At 47.0% G+C, this 20,496-nt stretch overlaps 1 protein-coding gene across 1 annotated transcript in view; it reads left to right on the top strand.

The window, feature by feature from the left end:
• The window catches only part of LOC124615646 (homeobox protein engrailed-1-like), a 127,115-nt gene extending 107,568 nt beyond the window's left edge, over positions 1–19,547 (top strand). Inside the window, exon 3 of the mRNA XM_047143658.1 lies at positions 19,249–19,547. Coding sequence (XP_046999614.1) covers positions 19,249–19,547 — 299 coding nt within the window. The remainder of the gene's footprint in view (positions 1–19,248) is intronic.
• Positions 19,548–20,496: the final 949 nt, after the last annotated feature.

Raw genomic sequence — 20,496 nt, 5'->3', positions numbered from 1 at the left:
CGTACGGAAGTTAACACGATTCTCGTAATCGTTTCCATGCAGCTGTTGATGAAGAGATATGTGATAGGGGTGGAACTTATTTTGATGGAGAATGTGTAGGACACTTGCCTGAATCACGCCACTCTCTCGATCGATTGCGCAGGAGCTAATGTGCGGATCAACTGCTACAGCAGCAAGAACATTTAATTTAGCCCTCGTTTATCGTCACTTGTTTCCTTTTGTCACGTTGCCTGGGTGTTGCGCTACCACTTTCACTTCACTGGATGTGGAGGTTGATAAATAATTGCCGAGGTGGTTGAAAACATATAACGAAAGATCCTTTATCATTTAGCTAGAATATAGCAGGTCAGCAACTGGAAGCAGTTAATTTCATAAATTATCTGGGAGTAGGCATTAGGAGTGATTTAAAATGGAATAACCATACAAAATTAATCGTCGGTAAAGCAGATGCCAGACTGAGATTCATTGGAAGAATCCTACGGAAATGCAGTCCGAAAACAAAGGAAGTAGGCTACAGTACACTTGTTCGCCCACTACTTGAATACTCCTCACCAGTGTGGGATCCGTACCAGATAGGGTTGATAGAAGAGATAGAGAAGATCCAACGGAGAGCAGCGCGCTTCGTTACAGGCTCATTTAGTAATCGCGAAAGCGTTACGGAGATGATAGATAAAGTCCAGTGAAAGACTCTGCAGGAGAGACGCTCATAGCTCGGTAAGGGCTTTTGTTGCTGTTTCGAGAACATACCTTCACCGAGGAGTCAAAACAGCATATTGGTCCCTCCTACGTATATCTCGCGAAGAGACCATGAGGTTAAAATCAGAGAGATCAGAGCCCACACAGAGGCATACCGACTATCTTTCTTTCCACGGACAGTACGAGACTGGAATAGAAGGGAGAATCGATAGAGGTACTCAAAGCACCCTCCGCCACACACCGTCAGGTGGCTTGCGGAGTATGGATGTAGATGTAGATGCAGACGTGTGTTGGGATATCTTGTCACATACACCGTACGAGAACGAACTGCATTCTTCCTACACTCTCCATACACCATGAGCATGTCGGCTTTTTCTGCATTAGTAAATCCCATCGTCCACTCACTATCTACTGCCTGGACCGTAACACAGTGACTAACTAGTCGCAATGCGCTCAAAGGACACACAAGCACACTGTAAGAAAGCATAGCAACATTGTACCTAGCCACCACGCAGGTTGAATGGTACGGATAAGTGTCGGTGTGAAAACTTCTCAAAATACGATATCTCGCAACGACTCGCACTAGAATCCTGCAACAAACGCCACTGACATTCTAACTTACCCTATTTTAGTTGTTAATGTCAACAGGCATTATTCCACTTAAAAAGTGTATGCTTGCACAAAAAGTAGGTTTTATAAGTATTTTTACAATCTATTTATTTCCTAAAAATACGAGCCCCTGACTATCAATACATTGTGTGAAAACCGTATATCTTTAGCACATTCCATTTCCGTAATAATTGTGGTGCAAGCTTTAGGTGATTCACCCTGTATATTCACAAATACTGTCATTATTATTGCTGTTGGCAGTCGCATGTGGAGCTATCTGTTCGGTCAAATCTAAAGCTTGTCTTTTGTCATAGCCTTGAATATCCCTGTTACTAACCGACCGCTATTTTCCTACTGAGTCATCTTCAACTACAAGATTACTTACTCCACTGTTCAAGAAATGGGTTGAACTTACTGTGGAGTCCTGTCCATTCGTCTCGTAAAGGGTTACTAAAGGATTCTGTGTTCTTGGAATGCTACACAACAATTCAATCACATAACATTAGGAGTTTTATTACAAATAAGATGACTGACAACACTTAACTTGGAATTTACAGCGGTGTCGCAAGCGATGGGCGACATCCAACATATAAGTTCTTTGCTACACTATGTGATTAACAGTATCCGGACACCCCGAGAAACATGAGTTTTTCATATTAGGTGCATTGTGCTGGTACTCCGTATCAGCGACCTCAGTAGTCATTATAAATCGTGAGAGAGCAGAATGGGGCGTTCTGCAGAACTCCGGACTTCGAACGTGGTCAGGTGATTGGGTGTCACTTGTGTCATACGTCTGTACGCGAGATTTTCACACTCCTAAACATCCCTAGGTCCAATGTTTCCGATGTGATAGTGAAGTGGAAATGTGAATGGACACGTGAAGCACAGGGGCCGACCTCGTCTGTTGACCGACAGAGACCGCCACAGTTCAAGAGGGTCGTAATGTGTAATAGGCAGACATCTATCCATAGCATCACACAGGAATTCCAAACTGCTTTAGGATCCACTGAAAGTAATATGCCAGTAGGCGAGAGGTGAGAAAACTTGGATTCCATGGTGAGAGCGCCGGCTGCGGTGGTCTAGCGGTTCTAGGCGCTCAGTCCGGAACCGTGCGACTGCTACGGTCGCAGGTTCGAATCCTGCCTCGGGCATGGATGTTTGTGATGTCCTTAGGTTAGTTAGGTTTAAGTAGTTCTAAGTTCTAGGGGACTGATGACCACAGATGTTAAGTCCCATAGTGCTCAGAGCCATTTGAACCATTTGAACCATGGTGAGAGCGGCTGCTCATAAGCCATACATCACGTCGGTAAATGCCAAACGACGCCTCGCTTGGTGTAAGGAGCGTATACATTGGACGATTGAGCAGTGTAAAAACGTTGTGTGGAGTGACGAATCACGGTACACTGTGTGACGATCCGATGGCAGGTAGTGGCTATGGCGAATGCCTGGTGAAGATCATCTGCCAGCACGTGTAGTGCCAACAGTAAAATTCGGAGGCGGTGGTGTTATGGTGTTGTGTTTTTCATGGAGGAGGCTTACTCCATCGTTGTTTTGCATGGCACTATCACACCACAGGCCTATGTTGATATTTTAAGCACCTTCTTGCTTCCCACTGTTGAAGAGCAATTCGGGGATTGCGATTGCATCTTTCAAGACGATCAAGCACCTGTTCATAACGCACGGCCTGTGGCGGAATGAATACACGACAATAAAATCCCTGTAATGGACTGGCCTGAACAAAGTCCTAAACTGAATCCCACAGAACACCTTTCGGATGATTTGGTACGCCGACTTCGTGCCAGGCCTGACCGACCGACATCGATACCTCTTCTTAGTGCAGCACTCCACGAAGAATGGGCTGCCATTCCTCAAGAAACCTTCCAGCATATGATTGAACGTATGACTGCAAGAATGAAAGCTGTCATCAAGGCTAAGGCTGGGCCAGCACCGTATTGAATTCCAGCATTACCGATGCAGGGCGCCATGAACTTGTAAGTCATTTTCAGCCAGGTGTCCGGATACTTTTGATCACGTAGTCTATACACAATGGGCCGGCCGCGGTGGTCTAGCGGTTCTGGCGATGCAGTCCGGAACTGCGGGACTGCTACGGTCGCAGGTTCGAATCCTGCCTCGGGCATGGGTGTGTGTGATGTCCTTAGGTTAGTTAGGTTTAAGTAGTTCTAAGTTCTAGGGGACTTATGACCTAAGATGTTGAGTCCCATAGTGCTCAGAGCCATTTGAACCATTTTTTTCTATACACAATGTTCATGAAAGTTTGACACACTGTTTGTGGATTTATTAAACTGCCATCGTAGCGTTCTCTGCTAGGTCTGTCCGTATACTGTCCCTATACTGAGCCGATACTGAGCAGGAAGGTGCTTATATTCTCCTTTTGTAGAGGCCGCTCCTACCGTGGTGCGATCCTAATCACCGCACCATTGCCCGACGTCGTTTCACCGCCTTCTCTTCTCTTGCGTTCTTCATCTTCGTTCCGGCGCTTGTGATTACACCAGAACACTTACCACAGGAGCACTGCCACTATTTTTATCAGTGTAAATAATACTCCCTCCTTCACTCAACACCCCGCCGTCCACAGCGGCGATGCAGTGTCTAGAGGCGGTTTGTAAATCTGCTACGACTTCAACTGCTGCTTGCTGCTCCTTATCCAAAAATTCAACAACATAAACTGATTGAAGTTTGTTTTTCTCTTCTAACATAACGAACTTTAGTAATCAATCATTCGCTATGCGCAGTTTCCCCAAGTATCAAATGCGTGTGTTGGACTGGTTGTAGTCGTCATACATATCTCATTTTCTGCCTAAATCAGTTTATGTGATCCAAAGGGCTCTGAGCACAATTGGACTTAAAATCTGAGGTTCCAGTCCACTAGAACTTAGAACTGCTTAAACCTAACTAACCTTAGGACATCACACATATCCATGCCCGAGGCAGGATTAGAACCTGCGACCGTAGCAGCAGCGCGGTTCCAAGCGCCTAGAACCGCCACACCGGCCGGCTCAGTTTATGTGAACTAGACTCTTAGCCCTGTTGTTTCTAAACCCTCGTCTAATGTTCTTGCCGTCTTTTGTATATTTCATTTTTACAAATCATGACGTAAAGAAATCCTTAATAAACATGTCATATGGCAGAAGAAAGCATCTCAGAAATACGATAATTCAGGCACGTTCACACCGGGATAATGCGAGAGAAAATGATGTTGTGTCTAAAAATGCTACTTCTGTCGCTCCCTTCTGCTGTCGCGTTCCTTTTGACGTTCTACACTTAGCAATTCCGTCTGTCGCTGTGTGCAGGAAATTACAGAAGATGCCAACTTTGCACCTGAGTCAAAACATCCGGCAGAAGAGAGGGTGAGGCGAGATGGCTCGGATTCCTCGCAGCTGAAAATAAACAGAGACGAGCTCACTTGAGAAGAAAATAAAGGCGACAGTTTCATGAAAGTGGCGGCGAAATTACCTACGTGCACTCGGCTACGCAACTGCAAATGCACGGAGCGAAAAATCTCATTAAAGAAGCCACGACAACGCTTTTGTCTCCGCCTCGCACAGGTGGCGGGAAAAAAGGAATCCTTTCATTTCGCTGGCCGTTTTTGTATTCGCTTTTAGGTGATTGTGCTTGCTTTTAGGTGATGTACGATCGCCGAGGAAAGTGTACTTAGTGGAGTCTTGTTAAGTAGTGGGGCTCTTTCGGTTGTATTTGTAATTACGCTCAAGAGTGGGCCACTGCCACAGTACATAATCAAAGGGCCAGGGTTCATCTCGGACGTAGGAGTTTTTATTTCACAAATCGCTTATTTCAACTCTTTCAGTGGTTTGTTTGAAACTTCCCCTTTGAATGTAAAGAATGACTGTGCTGGTAAACTTCTACGTTATTTGATGCTGAGTAAAACTGAACGTACTCAGACAGTTTTCTCTTTACTTATTCTGGTCATTTCTAAAGTGACACACAATATTTTAACGCAACGCAGTCTGACTTTAAAGAATCCCTACAAAAGAATAGTCCTGACTAACAATAACCTATACCCTTCATGAATCACTTACCTCACAAAAATCTTCGTTACTCGAACTACTGCAATACAGCAAGAGCCAATACTGCTAGCTAAATAAAAGATTCTAACTACTGATAGGCATATAGTTAGCAAATGAAAGATTTTGATAGAGAACAAACAATGTATTTACCTTAATAGCTCATACTAACATCTCAAAACTCTGGCATCTCTCTCGCCACATCCACCACTGCTGGCGGCTCACCTCCAACTGCCCAACGCTACACGCTGTTCTCATCCAACTGCCCAACACTACAATAGCGAATATTCCAACAATGAGTCCAACCACCCACAGACTGCACACAGCGCAGTCACCGATTTTCATACAGAGCGCTACGTGGCGTTACCAACATAAAAACCTAAACAGCCTACTTACATGTTAATATGATGAGACGATCGAATTCAGTTGTCTAGAAACATAGATATGATTGTGTCTGCAAGCTAACAATTATTTTAACTGCTAAGGCAATTACGCTAGTCACCTACTGATCAAAATTTTACGCTTCATAAAATGATTTGTTGTGGTGAACAATTCGTCAAAGTGTTAAGTCCTCTCCAGCTAGTCCGCAGCTCGTGGTCGTGCGGTAGCGTTCTCGCTTCCCACGCCTGGGTTCGATTCCCGGCGGGGTCAGGGATTTTCTCTGCCTCGTGATGACTGGGTGTTGTGTGGGGTCCTTATGTTACTTAGGTTTAAGTAGTTCTAAGTTCTAGGGGACTGATGACCTCAGAAGTTAAGTCCCATAGTGCTCAGAGCCATTTGAACCATTTTTTTTAAAAAGGAGAATAAAGGCGATAGGTCAGAAGAAGGCAAGGGCAAACTACTTCTTATAGGATCATGCGTAGTAAGGAACTACGATGTTCAAATTCATCTTCAGGTTGACGACATGTTTACTGTTTTACATACAAATTTACTAACTTCTTGTTTCGTTTCCTGGATCAGCTTTACACCTCAAGTCTTTTCTGATTTCTCATTTCGTCCTAAAATAATGAAAAATGATAATTAGGAACTGCAGAGTTACTAAAAACAGGGTTTCTCGAGCAGTACGAGGGTCGTTCTGAAACTAATGCCTCGTATTTTTACTCACGGAAAGTACAAGAAATACATAAATCATGACAGCACAGCCAGATAGAGCAATATTTCAGCTACAGACTGTAATTTTTTCACCCAGTCACCATCATTCGTTATGCACTTCTGTCAACGATGAGCCAGTGTCTGCATGCCGAGCTTCTAAAACTCGGGACCATCTGAGGCTGACCACTTCCTTACAGCTTTGACAACAGTATCCGAGTCTTGAAAAAGGTTAGCCACGTAGTCCAGCTTTCAGAGGCCCAAAGAAATGGAAGTCTGAAGGCGCTAAATCGGGACTGTACCGTGGGTATTGTAAGAGAGTCCAGCCGAATTTTACAGTGAGTTGCGTCGTTGCAGAACTGGTATGGCGCCAGGCGTTATAATGTTGCAGGTAAAAGTTGGTATTATTCTCTGGTCTTACCCTGGAAATTCGGGCTTTCAGCTTAGTCAGGGTCGTCTTGTAGCATACTGAATTGAAGTTAATCCAGGCTCCAGGACATCCAGAAGAACCACAGCTTGGCTATTCCAGAAGACTGTGCACATCACTTTGCCTGCAGGCATCAGTGTCCTGAGTTTCTTCTTTGATGGAAAATCTGCAAGTCACCATTCCATGGACTGTCTTTCGAATTCCGGCTCATGGTGGGAACACCAGGTCTCATCTCCGGTGACGGTGCTATTCAGAACATTTTGTAGGGCGCGCATTATGCTCATGTGGGAGCGATCTAGGTGCTTGTAAAACAATAAACTGGAAGCCAAGATTGCAGGAATTCTTTTATTCCATGATTACCGGTTTCGCCATCATCGGATCTTAGGACACATACAGGCTACAACATCAAGGCAAACAATGGTGATATTAATAGTTGCCTGTAACACGCAGGACTTACAAAACTGTCGTAACTCAATTTTGTAATGCCTGCGTGTAACAGGCAACTATTAATATCGCTATTGTTTGCCTTGATGTTGTAACCTGGATGTGTCCTAAGATCCGATGATGGCGACTTGAGTTTCGCCGTAACCGGTAATCATGGAATAAAAAGAATTCCTGCGATCTTGGCTACCAGTTTATTGTTTTACATTCAGAAAATTGTCACCTTCAGCTTCATCATATTGGTCCAACAGGTCCCGACGAATTTCCATTCGACGAGTTCTTTTGTTCTTCTGTAAGCATCCGTGGGACCAATCTCGCACAGACTTGGCGATAACAGATATGTTCCAATATTGTTTCCAAGGGATTACAGCCGACATTCAGCTTTTGCACACAATTGTCTGGCCGTTATCCGCCGATCAGCACGGATGAGTTGTTCAAGACGCTCTTCACTGCAAGGGATAACAGCTGTGCAGGATCGACCAGGCTGTGGTTTGTTATGCACACCCTTTTCACCACCTTGAAGATGCCGTACACATACCCTCACATTTCTCACGACTATTGTATCGTTTCCATACGCCTTTAACAAGCGTCGATGGATTTTAATCGACGCAGTTTCTTCAGCAGTGAGGAATTCAATCGCACAATGCTGTTTTATATGCACTTTCATATCAGACTCCATTTTGGAACACTCTTTTTCTAGCCATCTAGAGGGTTGGATCCTCTCCGTCGAAAGCGTCAGATTGCAAAGCCTGGGCTACTCTCAGGGTGGAATCTCCGTCTTCGAAAATTGTGTGTGTCTGTCTGTCTGTCTGCCCGCTGCTGTCGCTGTTCGTTCGTTCGTTCGTCCGTCCGTCCGTCCGCCTGCTGGCTGTCCATCGCCGTCGTCGCAACCGTTGCCGCCGCCGCCGCCGCCGCCGCCTGCGTTTCGTCCGTCTGTTCGCCGCCGACGCCGACGCCGACGCCGCCTGCTGTTCGCCGCTGCCCATCGCCGACGCCGACGCCGCCTGCTGCACGTCCGTCTGTCCGTCGCCGTTCGTCTGCAATGAGTACTCCAACCTCCACCGTCATCTACACCTCCCCCTCCCCCTCTCCCACAGTCACTTCCTGGAGTGCCGCCTCTGGCCTCCCTCCTTCCACCTCCCCTTCCCTTCCTCCACTTACCCACCCCCCTATCTCCTCCCCTGCTGTATACCCACACCTCTACACCCTTCCTCCAGCCTCCACACCCTCAACAGCTCCCACTACTACCCCCGCCCTCACGTATGCCTCTGTTGCCGCCTCTGCTGCCGCCCCTCAGGTGGTTGGCTTCCCCTCTCTCACCGACCCCGTCACGTTGTCTTCTGCATCTCCCGCACGCATCACGTTGCGCCGAGCCACCATCACCACCACTGAACCAGCTGCTTCTCCCAGTGCCTCCACTACGCCACAGGGATCTGCCACCCGCCACCTCCCTCTCCTCCCCGTCCCTCTCCCCTCCTCCCAGCCTCCAGTCTCCAAAAAACCCCAAAAGCGCGTCCTTACCGACTCTGCTCCCGCCACTTCCCACAAAAAATCAACGCCACCTCCCCATCCCCCTGCCGTCACCATGGACACCACCCCTCCTCCTGCCACCCCTACCTTGGCCCCCACCCTCCACACCTTTGTCCTGTCAACTCCCGATCCTAAGTTCCTCGACGCTCGTACCCTCACCAAGGAAATACGAAAGTACTTACCTGGTGCTCCCATCTCCCAACTCATTCCCCGCAGGGACTCAGTCCTTATCAAGTCCCCGTCCCCATCATTTCACACAGACCTCCTGCGAAAACTCCCACGAGTTATGTTTGGCCCCCACGCCTCTCTGACACCCTTCCTTTCCGCTTCCACTCCTCGTCAGCCCCAGCCTCCCCGTCGCCCCCCCACCTACACCGCTGTGATCACCAAGCTCAGCCCGGTGATCACAGAGGATGAAGTGTTGGTAGAACTGAACTCCCACCCGGACTTGGAAATCCGCTCTGCCCACCGTATCCACAATGCCTCTGGTCCCACCTACCTCATGCGGGTATTCTCAGAGTCCGCCCCATCCATAGACCATCTCCTCACCCAGGGTGCCCTGATATACCACCGTCGCCATCCTGTTGAATCCTCCAAATCCCCTCCCCAATCCTACCATTGCCAACGGTGCCTGATGTACAATGACCACCTGACTCCCAACTGCCAAAACCCCCCCACCTGTCCCCATTGCAAGGCCTCCCACTTTCTCAAGAACTGCCCCAACCTCGCTGCTCCTCCTTCCTGTAATACCTGCAATGGCCCCCATCCCACATACTCCCACAAGTGTAAAGCTAAACCCCCTCCAGCCACCCCTGAACTTACAGTCCCAGTTCGTCCCGTCGATCCTCCTGTCCATCCTAACAATTCCCTCCGTCCACCCCCCACGGCCGAGGACATCATCCGGTTCATTACCGTTGTACTCCAAAACATTCACCCTTTTCAGCGCCCGCACACCTTCCAACAAATATCCCTTGCTGCTCGCTCTGTTTTCCACCTGAACACCTTCGCCACTTACTCCCACAACCAAGCCCACTTCACCTTCACCCGCCTCGACACCCTAGTTTAAGTCTCTTCCCTTCCCTCTCTTCCCCCCCTCCTTCCCGTCATGGCGCGGCACGAGTCTCGCATCCTCTTCCAGAACATTCGCTCCTTCCGCTCCAACAAATACCTCCTCATGCACACCCTCTCCCACCACCAGGTCGACACCTTCCTCTTGAACGAAACCTTTCTCCAGCCCCACCATTCTATCCGCACCTCCCCCTATATCCTCCACCGCACTGATGCTCCTGGTCCTCGTGCGCAGGGTGGAGTCGCGATTGGCCACCTTAAGCATATCCCCGTCCGGCCACAACCTCTCCTCAATGACCCCACTGAACACATTATCCTTAGCGTCTTCTTCCCCTCCCTCACCATTACCTGTGCCACCATCTATGTCCGCTCCACTGCTCCTCTTCCTTATGACTTCATCTCACACATTGACCACACCTTCTCCACCTATGTGATTGCCGCCGACCTCAACATCCATAGCCGCACTCCTGCTGCCCTTCGGCGGTGGCATCAGTTCCTCTCCACAATCCAGGGTGACCTTGTTCCCATTCCCCAGCACACCCGACCCGAAAGTAACACCACCCCCGATGTTGTCATTGCCTCCGCCAACCTCCTTGGGCGTATCACTGTCGCCGTCCTTGACCCCACAGGTAGCGATCACCTCCCTGTCCTTCTCACCATAACGTCTGCAAACCGCCCCCCTCCGGCTCCGCAACCTGCACCCCCTCCCAAGGTCGTCCATGACTATCGCTGTGCCAACTGGGATGCCTACCGGGACTCCATCTCCACCCAGGTCGAAAGCCACCCTCTTACCTATCGCCATCCTGACGACATCATCCGCGCCTCGTCCTTCCTTCAGACGGTAATTACTGACGCCGTGGAGGCCCATGTTCCCACTAAAACCATCCACCCACACCGTCCCACTCTCCCTCCGCGGGCTGTCCTCCTCCTCCGTGAATCCCGCCGCCTCTATCGCTCCTTCCTCCGCACTCGTGACAGGGATACACTCCAACGCCACCGGCAAATACAGCGACACGTACGGAACCTTATTACAGCAACGAAACGCCGGGACTGGCGCCAGACCTGCACACGACTCAATGCCACCCTCCCTATCAACTCCTCCAAGTACTGGTCTGCCTTCCATCGTCTTACTGGTTCCCTTTCCGCTCCCCACTACCCCCTTCTCCATAACGATCGCCCCCTTCCAGACAACCTCAGTAAGGCCAAACACTTCGCTTCCCACCTTTCCGAGGTCTTCTCCATCCCCGATGATCCCCACTTTGATCATTCTCTTTTCCCCACCGTCATGGAACGTGCTGATACCTCAGTCGCTCCACTTGCTCCTAGTCTCCAGTACTTGGGGCAGTTGCCCCCCTCTGACGTCAACACTCCCATCACAGCACAAGACATTAAACTTCTCCTCCAGTCCAAACGCAACACGGCCCCTGGTCACGACTGTGTCACCTACCGTCACCTTCGAGAAAGCCCCTATTCCTTCCTAACTGTCCTCGCCCATCTCTATAATGTCATCCTCTCTACTGGCTTCTACCCTGACCTGTGGAAGACCTCCCGCGTCCTCCTCTTCCTCAAACCCAACAAACCCCCTTCTGCCGCCTCTTCCTATCGTCCCATCTGCCTCACCTCCGTCTTCAGTAAGGTCCTTGAATCCATCCTCTCCCACCGTATCCATCGGGAACTTGCTCAACACCACCTCCTCCCCCTTACCCAGTGTGGCTTCCGACCCTCCTTCTCTGCTGACGACCAACTCCTCCACCCGCTTTTACAAGGCTCTCCAAATCCTTGAACGCCATGCGCTCTGCCTTGCCTTCCGTATCCGCCTTCCTTCCCCCACACGGCTCCTGTATGAACTGATCCCCTTCCCCCACCTCCTCTTGTTCCTCCAACATCTCCGCATCCTTTACATTGTTCACAGGGTTGATCCCCCCCACCCTCTGGTTTCCTCCTTCCTCTCCACCCCCCGCCCGTTGCCGCGCCTCTATTGCTGTATCCCTCCCTCTCTCCACCTCCACACCCTCCATCTCCTTCATCAGGGCAATTTCCAATGCCTCCCCCTCCCGGATGACGAACTTCGCCGTGACATATACCCTTCCTTCCAACTATAACCCGGCCTTGTTCCCCCCCCCCCTCCCCAGGGCCCCCTTCTCCTCTTTCCTCCTTCTCCCAGAGCGGATTTTCCTCCATCCCCCCCTCCCCTGAGACCCAGCACCCCATACTTGCCTCTCTCCTTCCCACATCCCTCCCTACCTGGCCCTCTTCCGAGCGCCCCCCATTCCCCTCCCCCATCTCTTCCCCTCCCTCCCTTCTTCAGGTCTCCCTCATCTCCTTGAACCTGGCAGATCCTCTGTATTGATCATCATCAGTGTGCCACGTCAGTGTTGTGTTTCGTGCTGTTTCTCGTGTGCGTCAAGAGGTGTGATTTTAATTGTGTACTGCCTTGAGGTTCGCTGTCAGTGTTACGTTGTGTGCTATGCCATCCGTCAACACCTTTATGCTCCAGTCATACTGTGCCTTGTGTTCTTTTAATCGTCGCAGTGTGTGGCTTTTTGTGTGTGCTACTTTTAAACAGTTTTTTATCTCCATTTTACAGTCACCCCGTTTTTTTGTATATTGCCTTCCATGATGTTCTCCCTTTTTTATATCTATGTTCGCCTTCTTCTCTCCTTTGCTGTTTTTAAATGTCTTCTATTGTTTTGTTCTATGTCTTTCGGCTGAAGAGCAGCGCATATGCTGCTGCCAGCCCGCCCCGATGGGGAATTGAAATACAATAAAGAAAAAAAAAAAATCTTTTTCTAACGCCAACTACCGCAGAACAAAGGAACCAGCTGTAAATGAAAGAGGAAGGTTCAGATATTAGCACTTCACAAACGACATCTGTCGCGGATATCCAGAGTCACCTAAAAAAGTGGGAGGCATTACTTTCGCAACGACGCTCGTATAAAAAGTTGTAAGACAGCCACTACGATATTTCGACAGATTCACTATACCCAGAAGCACATCATTTTCTTTGGAAAAAGTCACTAACTTTCCTGTCTGGAGAAAGTTTCGTGCACTGCGCTTTGTTATTTGTATTCTACATGGAAATATGTTTCTCAATAGTCCTTAAAAACGCTAAACAAAAGATACAGCATATAATTTAAATGACGATTAGATGCAAGACAGTAACAGGAATGAATATACTGACAAGGGGAGGCCGCCAATTGTGAAATAGCAGATTCTATTCATACTGCGCATAATAAAAGCTCATGGCCAGAGGTGTAATGTGGCAAAGCACCAAGATGCACTTCTCAGCCGTTGTCGAGAAAATCGACAGTTAAAAGAAACCGTTGCGGTGAAATACTCTCTACGATTAATAATTTTCTACAGCGTCGTGGCGCAGCGGTAAGCGTTCTGGTTCGTAATCCGAAGGTCGCCGGATCGAATCTCGCGCTATGCAACCCTTTTTTTTTAGTATTTGTTTTTTATAATTCAAATATATATATATATATATATATATATATATATATATATATATATATAAAATTCCCGGCAATCAGTTGCAACAATTATGCATATAATAAGTTGTTGAAAGTCGTTTGTCGTGGAAAAACTGGCGACTTCGAACATCATTATGTTTTCCGCAAACAAAGTTGTATTTCATAAATGTTATTAATTGTCTTCATAATGTTAACCACGCACAGTTAACGGAAGACGTAGAAACGATATTCCGAAACGAATACGTATAGCGTAAGTAAACGTTCGAATTAGAATAGAGACCCCACGAACACAAATTTGCTGTGGCAGGTATGAAATATAAACTCCGTTACTCGCTCGTTACACTTGAATGACAGATGTTGAATGGGCCGAAACGAGCCGCCGCATAACAGCGTAGTTGCCTGCTAACTTCGAAAGAAGGTAGATGCGGTCCCTAGCGCAACTTATAACATTGACGAAAATCAGTGCGGACGGGAGAGCTTTGGTACACCCTGTTAAAAAAAACGGAAAAATGGAGGCGGTACAATCGGAGAGCGATCCGCCTTCACCAACATGCATAAGCAATTCATTAATACTTATATATATATATATATATATATATATATATATATATATATATATATATATATATATATAATTTGAATTACAAAAAACTAATAATAAAAAAAATTGCGTTGCGAGAGATTCGATCCGGCGACCTTCGGATTACGAACCCGAGCGCTTACCGCTGCGCCACGACGCTGTAGAAAATCACTAATCGTCGAGAATATTTCACCCGCAACGGTTTCTTTTAACTGTCGATTTTCTCGACAACGGCTGAGAAGTGCATCTTGGTGCTTTGCCACATTACACCTCTGGCCATGAGCTTTTATTATGCGCAGTATGAATCGAATCTGAGTTTCACAATTGGCGGCCTCCCCTTGTGAGCTGAAAAAGTCCAAAAACGTGTCGGACCTCCTTTTGCCCGTCGTAGCGATACAGCTCGATGTGACATGAGCTCAACATGTCGTTGGGAGTTCCTTGCAGAAGTACCGAGCCAAGCTGCCTCTATGTTGTTGTGGTCTTCAGTCCTGAGACTGGTTTGATGCCTCTATAGCAATCCAGAATGCGAAAGCGTTCGCAGTGCAGGATTTTTTTCTCGAAAGACCTCTTGATTATGTCTCACAAGTGTTTGATGGGATTCATGTCGAGCGATCTGGGTGGCCAAATCAAACGTTCTAAATGTCCGCCTGTTCTTCAAACCAGTCGCGAACAACTGAGGCCCGATGACTAGGCCCATCGTCATCTATAAAAATTCCATCGTCGTTTGGAAACACATAGTCTGTGAATACCTGCAAATGGCCTCCAAGTGGCTGAACGTCAGCATTTACAACCATTTCCAGTCAATGATCTGTTCAGTTGGTCCAGAGAACCTCGTCCACAGAATTGTGGAGGCACCAGTAGCTTGAGGAATGCCTTGTTGACAACTTGGGTCCACGGTTTCGTGGGGTCGGCACCAAACTTGAAACCTACCGTCAGCTCTTATCAACTGAAATCGGGACTCATCTGCTCAGTCTATCGTTTTGCAGGCGTACAGGTCTAAGCGATATGGTCACGCCGGCCGAAGTGGCCGTGCGGTTCTAGGCGCTGCAGTCTGGAACCGCGAGACCGCTACGGTCGCAGGTTCGAATCCTGCCTCGGGCATGGATGTGTGTGATGTCCTTAGGTTAGTTAGGTTTAACTAGTTCTAAGTTCTAGGGGACTAATCACCTCAGAAGTTGAGTCCCACGGTGCTCAGAGCCATTTGATATGGTCACGAGCTCAGGAGAGCCATGCAGGCGATGTGCTATTAGCAAAGACACTCGGGTAGGTTGTCTGCTGCCCATAGCTCTGTAACGTCAGATTGCGCCGCATTGTCCTAACTGATACGTCCGTCATACGTCCCACATTGACTTCTGCAGTTATTTCACGCAGTGTTGCTTGTCTGTTAGCACTGACAGCTCTACGCTGACGCTGCTGCTGTCGGTCGTTAAGTGAAGACCGTCGGCCCCTGCGTTGTCCGTGGTGAGAGGTAATGCCGGACATGCGGTCTCTCTTGACACTGTGTATCTCGGAATATTGAATTCCTTAACGATGTCCGAAATGGAATGCCCCTTTCGTCTAGCTTCAACTACCATTCCGCGTCCAAAGTCTGTTAACTCCCGTCGTGCGGCCATAATCACGTCGGAAACCTTATGACATGGATCAGCTGAGTACAAATGAAAGCTCCACCAAAGCACTGCCCTCTTTTATATCTTTGTGTACGCGATACAACTGCCAACTGCATATTTGCACGTCGCTGTCTCATGACTTTTGTTACCTCATTTACATGTTCTTGAAAACGAGTTTTGAAGTTTCTGCCTGTACAAAGTATCATGCCTCAGTTGTCCTGCCTCTGTGTAGGGAAAAAAGGCAGAAACCCGTTTTCAAGAACATGTAAACCCTTTCAGGCTCAACCACTTTGAAAAATCAGTCATTGCACAACTTATGTTTGAAACGAAACATGCCATCAACAATCTAGAAAACAATTGGTAGTATTACATAAAGAAGCCATTGGTAAGACCCTAAATCTGTTAGAACAACTGGAGATATAGCTCTACAAAATCAAACATCCAGAGTCAATGTTAAATAAACAAACAGATTTCGGAAGCCACAGCTATTTCAGTAATTTTAAAGATCTGTTGTAAAGATATTATATGTCAGTTGTTTCGTGCATATGCCAAATGTTAAATAATTATACTTTTAGCACTACGAAAAATTCGTCTTTGACCACACCATGGACAGAAACATCTGTGAAGTGTTTACAAATACGTATTTGTGAACGTGCTTCTTGGATGAATGCAAGAAGTCCGAGCAGATGTAATACAGATGTAATTTTATGTAAGAGGTCCGAGCAGATGTAATTTCGATGTATTGCTCATGCGCTGCCTGCGATATGCAAGGTATAAGAGAATCGCTGACCAGAGAGCAGTGTTGACTGAGTAGGAACTGTGTGGCTGTAGCAGTAAGTTGTTGCTAGTCTGTGTCTGGTCTGCAGTCTGCTCTGGTCTGGTATAGTGTATCATGTTGACTGGGCCGGTCGCGGTGCAGCGATGCCGGAGCCTGAATATTATTGTATCAGGTAAAAAGCAGCCTCGCGCATATCTAGTAATGTTATGTGAACTCCCATGTAAATCTTTTAAAAATGTCCTAATAATAATCTTTGTCATATAAAGTAATTTCCAACAAGCATTCATTTCAATTTAAAGAATTTACTAATTTCTCCAATCCATGATCATTCCGGTTGTTGCAAAAGAAAAATCAGTTGCTTCCTTTCATAAATGACAAATCTATCGGCCAGCATTGCACAGAGCTGTGCCGGAAAAAGGTTATTGTAAGAGCAGATAGTTGGCGACTTTATTGAAGTAAGAATTTTTGCTTTTATTCAGAATGATATTACAGGGCCATGACGCAGCACTGCTGTCGTCCAAAATTTACCAGGTTCCTGAATTTATTTTTTTGTTACGAGGTTCAGGAATTTTTCTGTTTCGAGCTTACATTAAATGAGTAATGAATTTTGTGGGTACATTGAATGGGAAACAAATTTTGTGTGGAGGTTAAATGTGAATGAATTTCTGTAGGGAGGTTATAAATGGGAACCAATTTTGTTCTGAGGTTACACAAAAATTAGAATCATATTCATTATTATTATTTAGACAATTTTGCGTGGGGAGGTTACAAGTGTATTGTATGTAACGGGGAATATTTTGGAGAGTATGACATTGCTGCAGACTAACACATGAAGTTCTTACCAAAAAATTAAAATTAATATGTAAACGCAACTCGTATGTCAAGCTTTCTGCCCAGAAGTCCAGAATCGGTGCACGTGTTTTGAAGGAAATTTCAGCAGTGTTTAGAATAGCTATTGCGCACATATTTCAAGCAATATTTCTTAGAATCAAGTGAATAGTGACCGAGACAGAGATTTAGTGTTCCATCATCATTAAAGGTTTTACGTGATTTTGAAACTATGTATAACGATGGGTTTCCTCCGAAAATTATTAGTTCTCCTTCGTGGCGAATGCAGTAAACAATGAGACTTATTTTCGCGTTCCTTCCTTATGCGTCCTATTGGGCGAGTCTAACGTTTGCATAAATTGCTGCCGTTTGATTGGGTTGGTAATATTAGCCAACAGTTCTTTTTGCGTTGCCTCTTTAATACACGCTATAATAACATTAGAGACGATCGAACGCTCGTTACTCCGCAAATACCTCCTCATCTTCGTATTCTGCACATTTTGTTGCAATGTTAGACGATTATCCATCACTTACCGATGTTGTTGTTGTTGTTGTGGTGGTGTTCAGTCCTGAGACTGGTTTGATGCAGCTCTCCGTGCTACTCTACTCACTGCAAGCTTCTTCATCTCCCAGTACCTACTGCAGCCTACATCCTTCTGAATCTGCTTAGTGTATTCATCTCTTGGTCTCCCTCTACGATTTTTATCCTCCACGCTGCCCTCCAATACTAAATTGGTGATCCCTCGATGTCTCAGAATATGTCCTACCAACCGATCCCCTCTTCTAGTCAAGTTGTGCCACAAACTCCTCTTCTCCCCAATTCTATTCAATACCTCCTCATTAGTTATGTGATCTACCCATCTAATCTTCAGCATTCTTCTGTAGCACCACATTTCGAAAGCTTCTATTCTCTTCTTGTCCAAACTATTTATCGGCCATGTTTCACTTCCATAAATGGTTACACTCCATACAAATACTTTCAGAAATGACTTCCTGACACTTAAATCAATACTCGATGTTAACAAATTTTTCTTCTTCAGAAACGCTTTCCTTGGCATTGCCAGTCTACATTTTATATCCTCTCTACTTCGACCATCGTCAGTTATTTTGCTCCCCAAATAGCAAAATTCCTTTATTACTTTAAGTGTCTCATTTCCTAATCTAATTCCCTCAGCATCACCCGACTTAATTCGACCACATTCCATTATCCTCGTTTTTCTTTTGTTGACGTTCATCTTATACCCTCCTTTCAACTGCTCTTCCAAGTCCTTTGCTGTCTCTGACAGAATTACAATGTCATCGGCGAACCTCAAAGTTTTTATTTCTTCTCAATGGATTTTAATACCTACTCCGAACTTTTCCTTTGTTTCCCTTACTTCTTGCTCAATATACAGATTGAATAACATCGGGGAGAGCCTACAACCCTGTCTCACTCCCTTCCCAACCGCTGCTTCCCTTTCATGTCCCTCGACTCTTATAACTGGCATCTGGTTTCTGTACAAATTTTACCCCTGCCACCTTCAGAATTTAAAAGAGAGTATTCCAATCAATATTTTCAAAAGCTTTCTCTAAGTCTACAAATGCTAGAAACGTAGGTTTGTCTTTCCTTAATCTTTCTTCTAAGATACGTCGTAGGGTCAGTATTGCCTCACGTGTTCCAACATTTCTACGGAATCCAAACTGATCTTCCCGATATCGAAATATATCGGCAAGTACACCAAGTTAACTGAGACTCGCAACTAACATCCCACAAACAGAACGACGTATATCACTGCCCCGCGATATACACCGCGAAACGGGTAACGGGCAACAGATTTTGGGTGCCCCTGTAGTCCGGTAGAAGCGTTCCTCCGGGAAAGGCCATTTCCCCCACCAAAAGCACTCCTCGCTCTTGAGTTTACAGACTATATTACAAATTTTCTCTTTGCCCGTTTGTTATGATAAGTTTTCTGTCTTTGTTCAAATGGGAAACGCAGAGGACGTGCGAATTCACACTGGTATCACATCAGCCGACCCAGGTTAAAAATAAAATCCGAGCGCTTTCGGTAGTCGTGCGTTGCGCGGGTTGTGGGACCACAGGGGACGAGCCGCCGCTAGCAGCCGGGTTTGCAAATTGGGACACGGTGTGGGGCTGGGATGGCGGTGTAGGTACAAGGTGTCGGCACCCCCCACCAGCCGGCGGCGGCGGCAGCGGTTCAAGGCCGCGCGCGACCGGCCAGCCATTGTCTGCGGCTGCCCCCGGCTCTGGCCTTATCCAGAGCGCGGCTGCTGCTGCTGCTGCTGCTGCCGGCGAGAAAAACGAGCCGCGGGCAGCGGCCGCCACTTCCATTTGCAGAAACACGGGACTCTGCAGAGGCTGCGGCGCGCATCGGCGATGAAGCGGCCGGTGTCTTTCTTCCCACCTCGGCTTGTCGCCTTTGTCATGGCCGGTTCTGGACCCCGCCGTGGCTCCCACAGCGGCCGCGGAGTACACCTGGGTAACGACCGACCGACCGACCTTCCCCTTCTTGCCTCTGCGAGCGTACCTGCACGTAGCAGACAACGTCCGTGGAAATACCTCGTCACCTACTGGAATAAACTCCCACAATTGCTGCCGTCTTTGTCACAACATTGCCAGCCATAATTTTTTTCTTAACAATACCTTACGTGGAGGGAACACCACTCAGCATTACTCCTGTTTATTTGTATTTATTTATTTGTCAAATGGCGTACATTGTAATACACTAATGGCCATTAAAATTGCTACACCAAGAAGAAATGCAGATGATAAACGGGTGTTCATTGGACAAATATATTATACTAGAACTGACATGTGATAACATTTTCATGCAATTTGGGTGCATAGATACTGAGATATCAGTACCCAGAACAACTACCTCTGGCCGTAATAACGGCCTTGATACGCCTGGGCGTTGAGTCAAACAGAGCTTGGATGGCGTGTACAGGTACAGCTGCCCATGCAGCTTCAACACGATACCACAGTTCATCAAGAGTGGTGACTCGCGTATTGTGACGAGCTAGTTGCTCGGTCACCATTGACCAGACGTTTTCAATTGGTGAGAGATCTGGAGAATGTGCTGGCCAGGGCAGCAATCGAACATTTTCTGTATCCAGAAAGGCCCGTACAGGCCCTGCATCATGCGGTTCTGCATTATCCTGCTGAAACGTAGGGTTTAGCAGGGATCGAATGAAGGGTAGAGCCACGGGTCGTAAAACATCTTAAATGTAACGTCCACTGTTCAAAGTGCCGTCAATACGAACAAGAGGCGACCGAGATGTGTAACCAATGACACCCCATATCATCACGCCGGGTGATACGCCAGTATG

The sequence above is a fragment of the Schistocerca americana genome, chromosome 5 (assembly GCF_021461395.2).
Source record: "Schistocerca americana isolate TAMUIC-IGC-003095 chromosome 5, iqSchAmer2.1, whole genome shotgun sequence".
NCBI classification, from domain to species: domain Eukaryota; kingdom Metazoa; phylum Arthropoda; class Insecta; order Orthoptera; family Acrididae; genus Schistocerca; species Schistocerca americana.
The sequence above is the reverse complement of the archived record's forward strand: the minus strand, read 5'-3'. Positions and strand labels throughout refer to the sequence as shown.